Source organism: Platalea leucorodia, assembly GCF_965183815.1.
Source record: "Platalea leucorodia genome assembly, chromosome: 10".
NCBI classification, from domain to species: Eukaryota; Metazoa; Chordata; class Aves; order Pelecaniformes; family Threskiornithidae; genus Platalea; species Platalea leucorodia.
In genome coordinates, this window is record NC_138832.1 from 9,127,742 (window position 1) to 9,147,080 (window position 19,339).

A 19,339-nucleotide genomic window follows, 5' to 3' on the forward strand; every position below is an offset into this window, starting at 1 on the left:
TCTTTGATTTGGTTTGTGTCTAAGTGGTCTTTGTTTAACCAATAGCTGCTAAATTTGTTTAACCGATAGCTGCTAACTTTGTTTAACTGATAACACATGTTGTGCTGTTACTGGTCTTGACCTTTTTCCAGTTAAACTGGCTTAAAATGAAAGTGTTTATGGGGAGATTCTGCAGCCCTGGCGTCCATGGGCTCTTTGTCTGGGCCGAGGGGGGGTTTGGTGTCTGGGGGGAGTTAGCAGAGAGCTGCATGTGTGCAAACTTTAATGACTCTTGCTCCAGACGGCTTTTTAACATGCTCCCCGCACAGCCACGCTGGGCAGGAACTGCTTTTTCTATTGCCAGCTTTGGTTTTGTCACTGTGGTTTTATTGCAGTTTAGATTTCTTGGGCATGTAAAATGCCATCAGATTGGTAACAGAAAGAGGAGGGAGGTTTACAGCGCAACCTCGGGCTTAGCCATCCAGCGCGGGCTGCTGTGTGCAAGGGAAAAATGAGTGCTTTGTGCCCGGCTTTATATGCTTTAGAGAAAGGCTGAGTCCATGTCTGCATGGACCTGCTTTGAGCTGTTGCTTTCTGGAAGTCAGGAGGAGATTTTCCAAAGTCTGTCAGAGCGAATGGACCGCATTTGGGGAGAAGTGTCAGCAACAGAGCAAGTCCGTCCCGTCTGCTTGCTGGCAGCCTTTTCACCCTGTCTTTGACTCAGCCTCTATGAGCCTGCTGCAACTGTCGTGCTGAGCATCCCCTCCCTGTGCCTGTGATGCTGTCGGTTTTGCTTGCTTGCTTTCCCTGTCTGCCCTGAAGATGAAGGGACTCTCTGAAGCGTTTTGCAATGGAAAAGCACGTGGGGAGGGCAGCCACGGGGCTGCAATGTGGCCATGGTCAAGTGTATTTTCCAGGAAGGCTCTTGTGGGTGCAGGGATGTTGTAGAGCATCTTTGCTCCTTTGCTGGCCCCAGCTCTTTCCCTGCCTGCAAAGATTGCTCCATTAGCCGATGGACAGAGGGTGCAGGTTTCACTAAAGGGGGTTCAGGGCATCTGTAGATGAAGGAGTGCAGGCTGCCCATCGGCTAGGGCAAAACTGCCCTGGTGCTTTGCCCTTTATGTCCCGGCTCAGGGGGAGGCTGTTCTGGGGCACCTTCAGGAAGGTCCTTGGGTCTTGCATGAAAAGCTGAAAACTTTGAAGAAAAGCAAGGACATGTGTAGGAGAACGCTATTTACTTCAAACAGGAAAATGTATTTTGTTACAAAAATGGGATACTGTCTGCAAAGAGGGTGCTCGCCCCTCCTCATCAATGTTGAGAGACAATTTTTTTTCCTAGTGCTAGACACAGGCATACAGGTCTCCCCTTCTCTCTTTCCAAAGCTCTTCTCCACGCCATGGTGCTGCATGCTGCTTGAGCTTGGCTACAACTCGGGCAAGGGAGGTCTGAACCCAGATCTGAGCTTTCTACTACCCTGTAGGTCAGATCAAAACAGCAAGATTGCGTGGACTTCCAGAGACACGGTGGGGATGTGAGTCTACCTCTGGGCTGCAAGCCTTTAATTCCTTTCCTTTTCTCCTCCATCCCTTTCATGTTGCTTGTGTGGGAGGCTGCGCAGCGGCTGAGCCGTGCTGGATGCTGACAGTCCGTGAGCTCTCCTTTGCCGATGCCTTCAGAGGACAAACAGCAAATGATCAACTCAGATAGCGGAAAATGGGCTGGCTCTTCTTTCCATCTCTAGAGGCTGTAAAAACTCCCATTACTCCGTTATCAAGAAGGATCCATCTCTGATGTGCCTGAGCCAGTCAGTTAAGTGCAGACCTCACAGGAAATGAATTTTTTGATTCTTGACAAGAAGTCAACGAAGAATAGCTTTTCAAGGGAAATACTCTTCCTGGCGGGAACAGTGGTGGGCTTGGGGTAGGGAAGGTTGCCTTTGGACCAGAAATCTCTGTATTTGAACCTGAGCTCTTTCCCCCCTGATTTTTCTCCATGGATATAAAAAACCCAGGTGTTGATTCCTAAAGCAACAGAATAATTGTACATACGTTGTTGTAACCTCTCAAATATGTCAGTGCTTCCACTGCAAGGGGAGACTGTGGAAGGGAGGAAAAGCAATGTGAAAGTTTAGAAAAAGGTGATGCCTTTTCTTATTCAGCAGAGTATCTCTGTAGAGGGAAGCATGCAAGCACTTACTCAAAGACTCACTAGCACCTTAAATACCTGCATCGGGGTGTTCTTAGACAGGCCATGGAGCAGTACGTCTTTGAAATGACCCTCGTGGGCTCTGCCCTCCCTGTCCAGCAATAAACTAATTCTCAAGACTAATGGTAAAATTCTGCAAGGCGTGAATTCTCAACTTAAATAGATTTACAGTAAGTTAATAGATTTTTTCAGCATATCTCTTGCAACCTATTTGTGGTAGCATCATTTTAACATGCACAGTAATTGAAAAAATTGTCAGGTGATAGGATTTATAATCCTTTCTGACCTGTGTTTTTCATGCCTAGGAAAGGCTTCATAATGAACATAACATTTGCAGTAAGGAAATACCTTGTGTGGAAGTGTTCAGAAGGGAGGTGTCTCGGTGGTAACTTTTCTCTGGAAAAAAGCATTCTGGAGTTATGAGAAGCTCATACTTAGCAAATGCCATGAAGAGCGTCAGAAACTTAGGCGCCAAGAGTTGCAGAATAGACAAGTTGGAACATTGTAATGATGAAGATGAATCTTCAGCTTCATTAGATAATATATTCTGTGCTGGCTTCCACGTGCAGCCTTTGAAATACGCGGTCTTTATTTTGAGGATTACGCTGAAAGTATCCGTTGGAGAAAGTGTTTACTTTTTCCCAAGCATATTTGTCCTTGCTCCTTTTGTTATCATTATTTATAAATCAAAAGTTCTATTGATCTGGAGATTATGCGTTAAACCATGTCTGAGCAGTGGTTGCTCTATTACTGAGAAAACCAGCTGCCATAAAACTTTCGGTAAATTTATCGATCGATACTCTCCGTGTTTCTCTTTAGAAAAAGAACAAGCTGAATTTTAATTTACTGGGAACGTGGCTGAACACGTGGCCCTCTGTTCAGCAAGGGATTTAAGCCTGCGAGGAACTTTCGAAAGATGAATAGTACCATTACTTTGTAGAGGATTATTCATGTTCTTGAAGGAAAGCCCGTCTGGAGGAGGCGGTGGAGCCTCGGATCGATTTCTGGCAGCAGTGGTTGCGAGCCGGGCTCTTGAAAGCCAAATTACCATCTTGTGCTCCCGTTACAACGGCTGCCTTGCTCGTACAGGAGGGAGTAAGGAGACAATAAAACATCTTTCTTTTAAAATGAGTGTTAATCAAAACGGGGCTTTGAGCCAGGACAAGGAGGATGCAGGAACCACATGGGATGCTGGGGATGGCCCAGCCAGGGGCCAAACTGGTGCCATCAGGATGTGGTGTCTCACCTTCTGCTTCTTCCCTGGGCAGGGACCTGCCGATGCAGCACCTTAAACAAAACCAAAAAGACCAAAAAAACCCCACCAAACCCCCTCCCCCCAAAACAAACAAACAATACCCAAAAACCCTAGCAAAACAGCCATGCTTTTTGGGGACTCCACTCAAGAGGAAGGAAGGAAAGAAGTGAGTCCAGATTTTGCAAAGTGCTAAGTCTGGAAACTGGGGCCATGGGTGGGTCCTGTCTTTTATGGGTGGAGATGGTGCCTGGGGTTTGTGTGTCTGGCATGTCCTGAGCCCTGTTCTAGTGGTGCTGGTGTGTGTCCTGTGTGTCCCTGTGGCATCTTGGACAGGACGGGGGTTTAGGTACCCTGCTCCGTGTCGAGCAAGATGCTGAAATACTCTGTGTGCACCCAGCAAGTTGGATGCTGCCAGGGACCATCAGAGGGGCTGGTTGTGCTTGTGCTACTGAGATGATCCGCAGTCTTATTTCCATATTGGAAACCCCTGTCCTTCTCTGAGGGGTGTTGAGATAAAATCAGCTTAAAAATCACTAAATTGCTTTTGAGAGCCTGGGCACTGTTCTGTGTCTTGGCAACAGCTGCTCCTTAAGGGAAGAGAGTTACACCGATGTTGGTTGCTGTATGCTACTGAGCAAATGCCTTTCCCAAATTCTGCCAGCACAGGTAGGAATCCAAAATCGGAAATAAAGGGGCTGGAGTGACTTAAAAACAGCCAACAGGTGCCCTTAAATAAGTGCAAGTCCTTCGTGTTACTATAGGGATCAAGAACTGATCTTCTGCCATTTGCTTTTCATCAGACAGTTGAGATAACTTTAAAGAGAATTTGGCCAGGGGAGATTATAAAGGAAGGAATTTGCTTCTTAAATAAATAGTCTGCTCTCCATTGTTGGAGACTTAACAGGCTGATAAAAGCCCGCTGGAATGAAAGGGAGCCTGGAAAACCCGTCTCAGATCTGCCTTGCTCTAAAGTTACTGAGACCAATGTACTTCCAAAGACTTTTTTTCAAATTTTTGAATACAAGCTCAACTTGACCTAGTGGCTTGCTTTACCTTCATTTATTCTGATGAATAAAGGAATTTGCTAGGCATGCGTTTTTTTCAGAAATTGCTTATAACTTTTAGTTTAAAACAAATGGAGGAACTACACAAACTAGCGTCCTGGTCTTTAGAAATGCTTGGCTTGTAAATTGGGAGGGAGTGTATGGAATCACTCGCTCTCCGCTTGAAATGCGACTCGTCATTTGTCTTTTAAGAGGCATGCTGCTTTTTTGATATCTTTATAACCCCATTAGGTGGATGCTGGAGCCTCCAGTTAGTAAAATATGGCTGGGGGGTGACCAAGTGCTGGTGTCTCCTCTCTTTTTTGGAAATGCACTTTGTGTTTAAAAATAAAAACAAACCAAAACAACCCCAAACGTGGCTTTGCAATGGTAAAATGCCTGCGTCTGCGATATCTGTCTGCTCAGTTATCCAGGGCAGAAATGCCCCTTTCCTGGGGTTTTTGAAGCTATTCCTGCTGCGCCGGGCTGTGCTCCCTGGCTGAGCAGCTGGCTCAAAATAAGAGTTGTAGATGGAGACTGTTGTCTCTGCAGCAAATTGGAGAGGTAAGAGAGACTAGAAGCAAAGAGTGTAAATATTTGGGGTAAAAAAAATGGTGAAGGTGAAAGTTCCCCAGTGATGTGACATTAGTTCTGGGCATGTTGTTGATATAATTATAACATAACAAAAGCCTGGTGGTGCTGTTTTCAGTGATTTATTTTCTGTTCTGTGGGATTGGTTTAATTAACTTTTCCCCTTTTGAGGGAAAGAGGAAAATATGAAATATTTGGAGTGTACATATTTCTGCGTGTGGCTGAAAGCGAGCTCCTTGTCGGCTGACCCCGAGCTCTGCCAGCTCAGCACTCCCTGCTGCCTTCCCAGAAGGCTGGGCTGGGGCAAGGCTGCTCTGACCCCAGCGGTCCCGGCCCTGCGGAGCAGCAGTTTGTTTCTTGCTCTCTGTAGTGCAAACACCCGGCTGCCTCAGAGAGCACTGGACAAGGGTAAAAACGCAGTTTCCTTTGCAGTAAATCACTTCTGCAGGAGCAGCGTTCGCCCCGCACAAATGGTGGGTGCAGAGTTTGATGCTCTCCAAGCCAAAGGCTTCCCTTCGTCCTCAGGCACTCCTGCATCCAGGCTCTGCCATGCTTCTTCCCAGCGGTTCTGCTGCATGGTGCATCCCTAAACTGGTGCCCAGTGATGGAGAGGAGCCTGGACACTTCAACCCTAACCCTTATGTGAGCTTCAGCACCGGGATGGAGGCATGGGGTGCATGGGGAGAGGTTTATCTTTGCTCTGACAGGTTACCCGCACAACAAAGCTATCTTTTGCTGCAGAAGCCTCTTACATCCTTCTGTCTCTGCTTTTCCTACTTGTGCTCCCAGGGCTGGGTTTGAGCCTGCTGCTCCAGGCCCTTATTCCTCCTATTCCCCTTGGTTTTGATAAAGAATCATGTTCATCCAGCACTCGTGCCAGCCCTGACTGTTTGCATTTTTAACTTTGTCTTTATTAAATTTTCAGGAATCTCTTAAGCATTCACACATCTGTCATGGCACAAAGCTGAATAATTCTTGATGCTCGGGAAAACAAATTATACAATAGATGTGCAACCCATAATAAATCAAAAGTGCCACAGCCACGTGTTAAAGCACGAAGCCCCAGAAAAGATTTTACTGCAGAGTCATTCTTGAGAGGTGTTTGCTGTGAGATTTTTTTGGAATTTTTTTTTTTTTGAAATTTCACATGGAGTGTGGGCTTGCTACATTGAAGTGAGTACTCCCGAGGGTCTCCAGGAGTCTCTCAAGGCATCCCGGTGCTCCTCAAAAGAAAAGCTGCTTTCCTGTGGTCCCCTCCAGCATCCCGAAACCTGGCTTTTGCTGTTGTGAGATGTGGATGCCTGCACGGGGTACGGAGCACTGCCCTGAACCCCTCCAGGCAGGGTCTGGTCCGGGCACGGACCACCACGAGAGGCTGCTTGAAGCTGGGCAGCTGTGGGCACCAGCGTTTCTTCTCTCCTTCCTTCTGGGCTTGTAGCAGCTTGCGTTGGTGGGCTCTGCTGTCTGCGTTAACAAAGTTTTTGTGCGTGGGATATAAATAATAAATGGGTGAACCACACTGTGACTAATTGCCTAACAGTCGGACTGTTACCTAGAATATAATAGGAGTGTGGTTTCAGGGCGTTTTGAGTGGGTATAATGAGATGCTAACATACAGTATTTTTATTAGAAACTTCAGGGAGTGTATTTCAAAATGTCAGGGCCCTAGATAAGCTGAACAATAAAAAATAAATGGCTTTGGAACTTGGTGTTTTGATAGGCACAGATAATTAGAAGACTCTTCTCTGACAAGAGCATAATGATTTGGCTTCGGCTGGTGAGCAGCAGTGGCTTTGGAAACTTTTAACTGAGCTCCCACAGGAGCGAGGGTGGTGGGCACGGAGCTGGAAGAAGCCCCCTCTCATTTGAAGACTGGACAGAGACCGTTCCTCTCTTGGTCTGGTGGTGATGGAGCAAAGGTAGAAAGTGCAAACCTTGATGGCTTGAAATTTTGGAAGACAGAATAACTGAATTGTTTTAATTTTTATTACTAATGCTTTGAAGCTAATCTCATAAGCTTGAGAGCTCGAGTCCATAACTTTTATAGTGACAATATTGCAAAAGTAATCCAAAAGGCTGTGTCATAGTTGGAAAAAAAGCATTTCCTAAGCTCTAAACCCAAATGTGCTCAGAGAAACAAACCCTGTAAGAGCAGCAGTGGCACCATCTGATGGGTTTTGTAATGCCACAGACAAAAGTAATTATGCCGCTTGGAAGAGCTTTTGTCTCCAGATAATGTTGTTAAAATCTTGCAGTGTAGTGTAAATCATAATGGAACAAATCTGGAGTCTGCTCTTATTGCTGCCAGGGGAAAATCTCTTGGATTTTGTTTCCTTTCTGCTCAATATATTGCAAACCTTTTCCAAGTTTGTAAATAAATATTACCTGCTGTTTGAAAAATGACTCACGGTTCATCTCACCAGTAGTGCCTGTGGCAGCCAGGCCGTTATTGCAAACAGTTGTGTCTCTCTTGGTGAGCCCTTTTGTGTGTCTTTCAGGAGCGCAGGCTGTTGCAACGAGTCTGAAGTTGTCTGATTCATTGGAGATATTGAAGAAGTTTTTCCTTTAGAGCTCACTCGTATGTGAAGGCCTATGGCTCCTTTCACCACTCCCTAGCAGTACCACAGCAATTGCCACGTCAGAAAATATTTTGGTGAGGTTACAAAAACCCAAAACTTTTAGCATTTCCTTGATGAATGTTTGAATTCCCATCCGTGAACATTGGTGGCTTTTTGAGGGGGCTGAGCATTTTTGGTTTTTAGGTGTGTGGGACTTTTAACGGTTTAGAAACCCTGGACCTGAAGGGGATGCAGCATTAGGACCAGGTTAATTAACTGATAAATTTTCCACCACCCTGCCTGGAGACCCATGTTTTTTGCCTCAGGATGGAAACGATTCCCATGGGCTGAGGGATCCCAGTGCCTGGTTATCTCCCAATGTGATTTGTGTCCTGAGGAGTGAAGGGAGAGGGATTTGCATCAGTAGGTCATTTCACAGGCAGTAAATGAGGTTTTGCTGTCGGCAGGGAAGTGCCAGAGAGCAGGAAGAGCCGGGGCAGCTCAGCAGGTGAAGTCTGGCCAGGCCAGGAGCTCTCCAGCCCCCGCAGTTATTGCGGCTCCTTGCACAGAGAGTTTGGTGCCAGGTCCTGCGAGGAGGGACCCTCCGGGGCAGGGGTCTGCAGAGCAGACATGGGGAGAGCCATTGGAGCCTGAAAGAGGGACTTCAGCAAATCCACCGAGCGTCAGGAGCTGGTTCACTTGCTGCCCGGGAGCAGTGGCATCCATAGATGGGATTTTATTGAGGGAGAAGGGGCACATTCACACCCAAAAGGTGTTTAAAGTGCATTTTTGTACGGAGAGATGGTGAGCAGGACAGGGAAGCGCAGCATGGGGTGTTGCAGCCCAGGGCGCTTCCAAGCAGCAGCATCCTGGGAAGGGTGCAGTGAATCACAACCTGCATCATCATCTGCAGAGAGAGAAATTCAGCCGGATGCCAGTGATCCGTGTTGATCTCGAGGGAGGTTTCTGCTGCACGGAAATCAGTTTCTTGTTTGTTTTACAGTTTGGGATAGTTTGTGAGGATTTGCTACTCTGCCACAAAGTCCTGGAGGAGGTGGCCCTGAAGCTTTTATGGGGAGGTAGCAACATGATGGTGACACCGTGACCTTGTCTAGGATTACTTGCCTGGCTGTCTCCCAAAAAATAAAACAAGGCCTTGTCTTTACTAGCTCTTGGCAGTTGAGTAACAAACTTGTTGTAGTTCCTCTACTGTGAAGACATATCTTTATGTGGTCAAGATAAAGCTTTAAATGTGGGGAGACAATTGCCCAGTTTTTAAGAAAAGACTCTTTTACAAAGGTGCAAATGGGAGTTGGGAGCTCAGCTCCTGATGGGCAGTGGCGGCAGCCATGGTGGGCACTTCCCTGCTCAGAGGGCGCTTTGTGGTTGCATGGTTTGTGTGCCCAGATGTCAAGAAACAGTAAAATCAAGGTTGTATGTGCAGTTTTAACCCCTTGGTGTCCATGTGCTGGGGGTGACTGGATGTCACACAATCCGTCACTTCCACCCCACTTTGTTCCCTTACGAGATGCCCTATGGAAGACGGGCTGCTAATGCAGCAAATTTTGCTGTGCAGTTCCCTTGTCTTTGGTGTGCCTTTGCCAAAGAGGACTTGCGTGGTGTGCTGTGTGATGCACAGAGAAGGGCAGCTGTCCATGTGGGAAGCTTGTGTTTGCAGCAAAAGAGCAGCAGCACAGTAATGGAGGGGCAGGCACGAAGCCCACGTCCCATCCCGGTGTCTGACTGCCATGGTGGGTCCCGCTTTCCCCTCTGTGTGACAGCTCCCACCTTCTCCCCATGGCCGCGGCGGTGTGGGGAGGTGGCTCCACGTGGCTGCAACGATGGCTGCTGTGGTGCTGATTTTTGGGAGGGCAGATGGAGAACAGACCTCCCTGTTCCTGGCAGCACCACCTTTCCAAACACCTTCAGTTGCTTGTGAAGCTGCACGCGCTGACCTGGGGGTGCTGGATCGGGGCTGCGTGCTGTCTCTGTCGCTGCTCCGGCTCTGCAGCCGCCATCGGATTGCGGCTCTCGCCTCTTCGAGGGATGCCGTGCAGGAATGGCTCGCTGGGGTTGCTTGCGCCGGCTCCTTGCGGTTCAGGCAACTGCATCACATAATCTCTTAAATAAACCCATCAAGTCCCAGACTTGGCTAGAGCCTCCTGCAGCCTGGGGGAGCCAGCAGGTTAATCCGGAGCTCCTCCGGCCCCGGCATCGGCCCCTTTGAAGTAGCTGCAGCTCGGGAGCAAATGCGCCTTCTCAGGAAAGCTGGCATTTTTACTAAGCAGCAGACTTTTATTATCTGAGCCGAGAACGCAGTGATTTCCTTCTCCTGCCAGTAATCCCCACTCAGGGCACTGTTATGCTCTTTTACAATTTATTTTCTTTTCTTTAATTGCCAGTTTGCAGTGGCCGTGCAGCTCTCCCTGGGCTGCGTTCTGGGGAGCTTTTGCACTTTGAAAGCAGCTTAGTCCTTCCCTCCCAGCTGCTGGAACTGGGCAGAAATTCCTCTCCAGGTGCTTCAGTGAGAGTCCTGCTGGAAAAATAAGTAGTAGCCCGTGCTTTTCAACTGGTGCCTGATAACTGTGGTCTACAGTAGAGTTTCAGCTTTCACGCATCCTTTGGGAGCCCTGATAAACTGCCCTTGGCAGAGATAGTCAACAGATGTATGGTACCAGTGCGGCAGGTACGATGCTTTGCTGACGGTGCTCTGGCTCGTATCCTGCATGCGGTCCCTTTATTTCACCCGGGCACGGTATGGTTCTTCCCATCCACCCTGGGAGAGAGCACCGTGGTGCTGTGCCTGGTTAAGTTGCTCCCAGGTTTTGTCCCTGTGCTGACTGAAATGACTTTGGAGTACAATTTGTGTATGTGTTCAGTACCTTTAGGTACCTGCAGATGAAATGTGCTTAAGAGCTACCCAGGCAGGACTGGCTTTCTAGCGTGGTGGTCCGTGGCAGCTCAGGCTGTCACCTCCCCAAGCCAGACTCTTAGATCAGGGCTCTTTAAATTTTAGTGCATGCAAAAGTGTTTTTTTTTTTTTTTTTAGTGTGGGGTTTTTTTTTTTCCTACTAATCACATAAGAAAATATTTTAAAAGCAGATAAATAACCAAGTGGCGTGATCGAGTTCTGCTGTGTGTGCATAGCTACGGTGATGGAGACGGTAAGACATGAGCTCCGCTCTGCCCTGCAGTACCTTTGCCTGCTGGAAGCTGGGTGCAGCTCTGATGCTACGCTTTCAGTGCTGTTAAGGTATTTACTCTGTTCACCTAGACCTGCAAACCAGCTGCCTTAAATTGCATTCTTTTTTAAATATCCTTGAAATAAATAGAAGAAAGAAAAGATTCAATTGTCCTCTAGCAACAGGAGTTTCAATAATGCCATGTTATGAGCAGGGCAGATTTTACCAGCAGCAAATCCAGGCTGTGGGATTTTCTGCGGGAGCAGAAGCCCGTGCCGCTTCTGTAATGCGGCATCCCCTCCGTTTCCCTGCGAGGCTCACTCGTGGGAGCACAGGGGACGGACCCGCAAAGGTTCCTCCTCTTTGAAGTGCTCGGGGTCTGGCCGTGGGTCACTTCTGCTGCTGGCAGCTGGGGCTTTAATATTCTCGCAGCCAGCCCTTTGTGAGGAATATTTCAGAATAAGCAACTACTAGGGGAGTAGGGTGTGAGAGATTTTGGATGTGTAAGACTCTTTTTTTACAAAGTTTTATTATTTCTTGCATCTATTAATAGGGCAGCAGGAGGCTCCATGTGCTTTTATAGTCCCTGTTGCGCTCTCTAATGGATATATGCAAAGGCTCCAAGGCGCATAAAATAGACACTCTTAGCCAGTTATTATGATAAAAATTATGTGCATGTCGTGACCTTTAAAGCAGTGGGACTGTGTGTGCATGCTCTTCTGATATGCCACTGTTCTCGATTCCTTTCTGAAGCATTTCTCGCCGTAGGAGGTTTGCATAGGAGCTTGGAATATTTTTCTAATCAGCGAAGGGTCTCTTGGCTCTGATGGTAACTTGCAAAGCACAGAGGAGCGAGAAAAGGAAAGAGGGATGACTTTTTCTAAGGGAACTAACAGAGAAGAGGTTAAAGGCGAATGGTGAGGCACAGCATGAAAATCCTGGCATCGTCTGCAGTGCTGTCAAAAAAACACTGGCCCAAAAAGTGCTTTGTGCTCTTTGAGGAAAAAGCTATTCTGGTGCTCTTGAGGATAAAGAAGGAAAAAAACTTTTGTAATCCATATGCCCTATTTAAGGAGACTTTTTTGTTTTAAAACTTTTAATAACCGTGCAACCAGAATTTGCTCTGCTTGCATAGCCCACACGTTTACCCTGCTCCGTGCCGGACGTGCCGTTGTGCCTGGAGAGCTTTGCGATATCCTGCATGGGCGCGAAGAGTGAGATGCCTGCTGTCGTGGCGAGGGAGGCACGGAGAGGGGGGCTCTGTGTCCTCGCACCGCTGCATCCCTCAGTCTGCGGTGTTAGGAAGGATTGCTGTCGTCTGGGAACGCAGGTGGTTGCTCTGGGCTTGCTGGGGCAGTCCTGGTGCGGGCGTTGGGAGCTGTGGACAAAACGCTTCAGTGGCATGCCTGGGAGGTGTGCAGGCACCAGATGGGATGGAGAACACTGTTTGTGAAAGTATATCGGTAATTTCTGCTTTGATCACTGCTTACACCATAGCTTTCTCCAGGCTGGCGTGGAGGGCAGCAAACAGCATTGGGTCCCTGTCCCGCCATGTGTGCCTGCATAGGAAGGGAAGAAAGAGTTGGAAGTCCTGGAGATGCGATGGTCTCAAAACCTCTTGAGTAACGCGAGAGGTTATGGAGGGCGAGCAGCAAGGCCTGATGTTGCTTGTGATAGCGTTGATACCAAACCCCCACGGAGAGGCGTCAGGCCACGCTCAGCTGCATCCCAGCCTTAACAAATGGGAAAAATAACACTTATGGTTTTAAAAATTAAACATTCTCTTTAATTATTGAACATGAATAATTTTCATGCAAATTGAGCCTGGACGTGTGTTTCCAGAGTGCCGCAGTTGAGAGCGGTTACGTTGTGGGGTGTCAGTGACCTGTGCACTGAGAGGCCGTTCGTTATTTTTAGCATTTTATGAATAGTACCCTGGAGGGTGGGACGCGGGCTGGTAGAGAGAGTTGGCCGAAGAAAAAGACTTTAGTTTGCACTGGTGGCCTCCCCTGCTAATGCTTTAACTCGCAAACTGGAGGGTGTATAGGTATGCTGTCTTTATGTACCTGGGCATGGATATTTTGGAAGCCTCCTGGTGAGGAGGGCTGTAATTAAGGGAATCACCGTGCAGTGCCTGTGCTGCTGGAGGCTTGCCGCAGGAGGTGTGGGCTGAAAGTCCTCAAGTCTTTGAAGGTGGAGAGGGGAAAACGCACCCTGGCTTCTCCCGGCAAATTGACGGTCGCCGTGTAAAACTTGAGCTTCACGGGGCCGTTTGGCACAACCTGATGTATGTGAGAGCAGTCCTGGCTGGGCACGCACAGATGGACACTGCGTCGTCGGCTCTTAGCATCGCTTTGGACCACGGAGCAGCTTGTGTCCAGGGCAGATGAAACATTGGATCTGCAGCCGAAGTGAGCCTGGTGCACTCGGGAAAGCTACAGCACTGCAGGGGCTTTTCGAATGGCTTTGAGGACACTTAGTGCAGGGCGGGTGCTGGGGGTCGAGTCCGAATATCCTCTGTGATTAAGCTCCTATAAATATTTTCCTTTTCATAATGGAATGTCAGCATTTACTGTTTCCTCATTTTAAACACTGTACAGTTTGTCAAACATTTATCTCTGCCTTAAATTAAGTCTCGAGATAGAATTCCTGTTAATTTCAAATCAATATGAGAGAAAGAAATTGCAGTCTAGCCCTTTTCTTGAATCAATATTTTCTTTAAAAGCTGAAATGTTAACTAGATCATAGTTTTTGCCATTTTGAAATGTAGCTTGTGTTTAAAGAATATATGCATTTCCCCTGAAAATCGCTGACGCTGCTAAGTTTTGCAGCAGGCACGGCTGCCAGCAGGCGTCTGACCCAACGCGGGCAGGACGGGACCAGCCTTTGCAGCGGTATTGCAGTACAGTGTTATCCTCCCTCTTCCTGAGCTCGTCATCTCTTAATAACTTCTTTTTTTTTTTTTGTTTTGTTTTGCAGAAGCCTTTGAAATTGTAGTACGGCATGCAAGAAACTTCACCAACAGCATGTTTAGGACCCAGTACCAGAGCATGGGGCCCAGAGCACTTAAGTTTGTTGGAGAACTTTTTACTGATGTCTCGCTGTACATATTGGGCTCTGACATCAGTGTTAATGACATGATAAATGAATTTTTTGACAGTTTATTTCCTTTGGTTTACTCTCACTTGATTAATCCTGGCTTCCCCGATCCCTCCATGGAAATGACTGAATGCCTGCGGGCAGCCAGGAGAGACCTCAAAGTCTTTGGTAACTACCCAAAGGTGATGATGACGCAGGTGTCCAAGTCACTGCAGGCCACGCGAGTCTTTCTGCAGGCGCTCAACCTGGGGATCGAGGTGATAAACACTACTGACCACTTAAAATTCAGCAAGGACTGTGGACGAGCGCTGCTGAAGATGTGGTACTGCTCTCACTGCCAGGGGCTCCTCCTGGCCAAGCCCTGTGCCAGCTACTGTGGCGTGGTGATGCAAGGATGCTTGGCGGGCGTCGTGGAGATCGATAACCACTGGCGAGAGTACATCGGGTCGCTGGAGGGGCTGACCAAAGGCATGCATGGCATCTATGACATGGAGCATGTCCTCTTGAACCTCTTCTCCCTGGTGCGGGATGCGATCGTCTACGTGCAGAAGAACGAAGGAAAGCTCTTGACAACCGTGAGTGGTTTTCTGCAGTTCTCCTAGCTTGCTGCCACGGCAGGGCTCGGTTGTGTACCACTAGCTCTACATGTTGAAACCAGCCTACCCCTGTCCTCCAGCCAACAAACCCCAAATGCTCCAGTTACCAGCTCCTCCCTTCTTCTCCCGCCAATTCTATGATTTTTAAAACTTTTGGTAGCATTGAAAGTGGTGTTTGTGCGGCCTGGGCTTCAGTTAAGGGCTTTGCCTCTTTTCAGGTGGTCAGAGCAGAAGGGTCTGGAGTCAGCCTGGCATCAGCCTTGTAGCTGGGGTGTGAGGTTGGGAGCTGAGATGTCCCAGCATCTTCAGTACTGCCTGGGCGCTGTGCTTGCCTCGGGTAGCTCTGACAGGCTGGTCCTGCTCTCCAGCTGTCCCTGCCTCCTTTAACATCACTAAAATGTACCTCCAAATAGATGCCAAGTGAAAGCATGTACTGTGTCATCCCCTGCTTCCTGATTTACTAAAGGAGATCTGCTTTTCCCTCTTTTGGTAGCTCATTCCAGTTTTGGGCCACCTTTAATCCCAGGGAGGAGGTTATTTCTTATTTATTAGGAGTGACCTGACTCTTCGAAAACGCATTGTGTGAATTTCTGAGCCTCCTGAGAAACTGAGGCTTTCTCGTTCAGAAAGTCCTGCTGCTCTCTTTGAATGCCAAGGACAAATGGACTGTGGTAATATAACGCTGGTTTTGCAGAAGAGATTTTTCTTGCGACACAATTGAGCTGCTCCATGCAGGTAGGGTAGAGTTGAGGATGGGGCAAAGGTGCGGGAATATTGTTATAGTTTGCTTAAAGCCAACGATGATTAAAATCTGCCTCCATTTCCCTGTAGCTGCTTGTTCCTATCATTCTTGACTCCTGTTTACAAAAAGAACTGTGTTTATGTAGGTCACTGTAGTACTCACACTGTAACTAACTCTTATCTTTTTTGAGGACTGTGGAAATGTATTGGCTTATGGATTTGGAGCTATGTGGCATTCAGCCAGCAGCACTCTTCTGTGCTGTTTTATGTGCCATCTTTGCTCGGTGATGGCCCGAGACATGCCACCGCACATATGCAGGCTGTGAAATAATGTGGTGGCACCTGGGCAGTTTCACACCCCGCGGGTAGTTTGGCACGCATGATGCAAGCTCTCTTCGTTGCTTAGAAGGGATTCAGGGACCAAATCTCCATAAACTGGATTACTCTTGTGTTGTGGTGACCAGGAGGAGGCTGTGGGGTTTTGGTGTTGGTCACCCAGGCAGGTGGATGCGGGCAGGACTCGTGGGCTGCACGTTAGGCTCCAGGGCACTGGCTTTCAACCTGCATGCCTTAGCCCCTTTCTGCAGAAAATCCCAGTTTTACAGCAGCCTGCCAAAGATTTCTCGTGTCCCCAGGACCACAGGGAGGTTCCAGCTGGCGGGGTCTGGGGGCAGCAGCTCTGCTGGGCACGACTTCTGCTGCCGTGGAGCCAGGGCAGGCTCTTCCCCCGTCCGTCAGAACCTGTCAACCCTCTCTGGAACAGCAAAGGAGCAGAGATGTAATTGTACATTTAGCTTGAGGTCAGGTGAGATGGAGAATTCATGTTACAGGCGATAATGATGTATACAAGAGAGAAAGCCCAGCTCAACTCTAAGCCCAGTTGGCATCTCCAGGGCAGTAAGAAGCAAAACTTACTTCTACACGTAATGTGAGCCTATTTGATCTCGAAAGATCAGTCAACATATTCAACTGTGAGCAAAACCACCCAATGTGTTTTGCACCAGCAAACCTGCCATGCTTGTAGGTGCTAAGGCAGAACAGAAACATTGCCCTGACAGGCTGTATGCCAGGTTTTGCAAGCACACGCAACATGTGCATTGCTGTATGGTCCTGAAAGGATAAGTGTTTGTCCTCCCATATCCTTCTTTTATTGGCACAACAATAAAAATGCGCTTTTTCTTGAAGATGTCCATGTATACAATGAAGGAACATGACTGTCAGTTATATTATCGAATATTGAGACCTTGATCTGTCTACTGAAAATGTGTTTGTGGGAGGACAAGTAGATCGAGTGCTGCTAAATTCAACTCAAGCCATGGCAGTAAAGCCATAATCTGCCCATCCTCTGCCAAACCAGAACATAAATTGACTTCCTTTAAAATAAAAAAATCACTGAGCATTGCAAAGCCATTCAGTGCTTTCGTACTTGATAGAGCTGTTTGAATTCATTAATGCCATATATAGTTAGGTACTTATTTAAACATGACTCCTCTTGATTATTTAATACTTGAGTGATTCTTTTATTTGCTCTAGAGACATTTTTGAGTTATAGGAGTGCAGAGGAAAAAAAATCCAAGCTAAGCAAGCCAATTGTCTGGCAATTGTTGCTAAAAGAGAATGGCCACTGGGTTTTTAAAGTTTATTTTTAAAACACTGATGTTGCTCAGCTAAGACTTTTGTGTCAAACCAGAGCCCAGAGCAACTTTTTTTACGAATGAAGGTATGAGCTGTTCAGTAGAGGAATAGGGCAGTAATGGAAGTGCTGACAGTCTTAACTACAGCATTGCAGATGGCCTAACTCTGATAGCCGGTGTGCCTCTGGGATCTGGGGTAAATATCTCTGCCCCGAAGTGATAGAATGCAATTTTTTTTTCTTTAGCTGTGCTGGAATGAAAGTTTCTCCGTTAAACTTATCAGCACATATTGAGTTTCAAAGAATGTACCTGGAAGCAAACAGTTGTATTTACTGTTATCCTGTAAATATGATTGTTTTTAGACACTGTTGTCACATGAAAGTATAAAATGCAGCAGGAGTTGTCTTTGAAAATGTGGGGCTTTGCTCTTGCACTAGCTTCTCATATTAACCTCTTTTATTACTGACCTTGGCCACCACTGCTTCTGTAGGCAAAGTTCAATTCACCTGTTATGTTATTAAGGATAATGACAGGTTATTTAATTGTCATTAAAATCCCCTGGAATTATGGAAAACTTATCTTCCATGCCCGTAGTGATGATAGCCTGAATAACAACACTACTGCCCTTGCCTGTCCTTTGGGCTGCTTTGATTTTCCATGGCATTGGTGGCACTTCTGCGGCAGTAATTTTTCCTCCTGGTGTTTCACGTCCCTGGGTGCATTACCTGACCGAGCACCCTTCCTCCATGCGGCTGCTCCTCTGGCCACCCACCCCTAGGCTGGGTTGCAGGCGTTTGCATGAGGACCTGGACCCCTTTTATAGCTTGCAGCAGACCGGGCTGCGAAGGGCATGTGAACCTGAGCTCCAGAGGTGTTGCAGAGCCTCCCAATAGGTTTCTGAGGAGCTCTGCAGTCCCCAAGATGTGGAGTCCATACTGCTGTTAATCTCCTTTTGGAAACTGTGCACCTCCAGGCATGCATTTAAATGTGAGCCTTCGTGCTGGTGTTGCTCCTGGTATGTAAACAGCAATGCAGAAGCGTGAATTCAGTAAGATGGCAGCAGGCAGTTCCCATCCCAAGCCTTGCTTTAACAGCTAATTTGTCAGCGATGGTGTGTGTTAGGGCTTTATTATTTCTACAGTTTGTCTATTTAAAACCTTCACACCTAAAATATGCTGTTAAAATACTTTATCAAGGAGGCTGAGTCTCAGGGCAGATTGGGAGAAAAAAATTCTGTCTAGGGCTGTATCTATATTAATTTTCCTATCTGCTACTTTTTCCCTGGTTGAAAATGTGCCTAGTACGTCCACCTCGTGTAGATATTTTAATCATGAATGTAGGGAACAGTGATTTTAGTCAGTCTGTTTGTGCTTTCTACCACAAACAGACAATTGGACAGATGCAGTACAAACAAACTCCATAAAATATTCAACCCCAGCACCTCTTGAAGTTAATGCTGTTTCTGCTTTTGCAAGTACAAGAGAGAGTAGGTCTGGGTGTCTTACATAGCTAATAGTTGATCTCCTCTGGGGTTCCCAGCACTGTAAATTTATTTTGAAAGTTTGCAGAGTTGAGGTGAAGACTGTTGATTTGACACAGGTATTAATTTGTCTATGTAAATATTTTTTTCGTAATGCTTTTTTCCCCACCTGTCAGTCATCGGGTTTTTGAACACATCCCAACAGAGTTGGAAACAGCAGGCAACTCACAGCATAGGGAGACACAAACCAAAAAAGGTGGGTGGCTTGTGGTGAGGCTGTAGCCATGCATTGCATGTGAGGAGGAGGATGATGCACTGCAGGTGTGAGTTGTCAGAGAAGGGGATGTGGGTTTTGGCTGCTTTGTCCCACACCCAGCAGGGCCTGTGTCCCCTCCCGGCCCTTCGGATGGGGGTGGCAGGACTTCTCCTGCCCTTTAGCTGTTGTGTGGTGCCTCTCCGTCTGGACACGGAGCCGCAGCCGCCGATCCCCGCCTCGCACAGCGGGACTCTGCCTGGCAGGACCCGTACGTGTTAGCGTAATTAGGGTTGGGCACAGAAGGTACCGTGGAGCTGATGTGTCTGTAACATGAGCGAATCTGGGAGTGAGAAGAGGTTGCAAAGGAATACAAGATTAGTCTTACAAGTCTCTTAGAAAAAGTACATCATGAAAAACACTAGCAACCCACCACCAAAAAAACATATCAAGAAACTCCAGTTAGTCCAGGCTTGCCAGGCAGGTGTGCTCCAGCCTGGGCATCTGCATCTCCAGGGAGAAAGGCAAAGAAATAGGCTGGTAGAGCTGCCCAGCCCCTGCTGCTCCCCTTGCAGTCGGTGGAGGTGTGCGGCTCTATCTGCGGAGTATTGCCTAGAAAGGGAAGAGTGGGGAGCTCAGCAAAGCATTTTTTTTCACTCGGAACGGATAGCTGAGTTTCTAGGAAATCCTGTTAAATTGCAGAATAAAGGTAGCCAGACCTT

General features: G+C 47.4%; 1 protein-coding gene across 1 annotated transcript in view; it reads left to right on the forward strand.

The window, feature by feature from the left end:
- GPC3 (glypican 3) overlaps positions 1 to 19,339 on the forward strand; it is a gene marked incomplete at both ends in the record, with an annotated part of 152,178 nt that overhangs the window by 56,861 nt on the left and 75,978 nt on the right. The window contains one exon of the mRNA XM_082323621.1: positions 13,794 to 14,488. Within this exon, the coding sequence (XP_082179747.1) occupies positions 13,794 to 14,488 (695 nt within the window). The remainder of the gene's footprint in view (positions 1 to 13,793; positions 14,489 to 19,339) is intronic.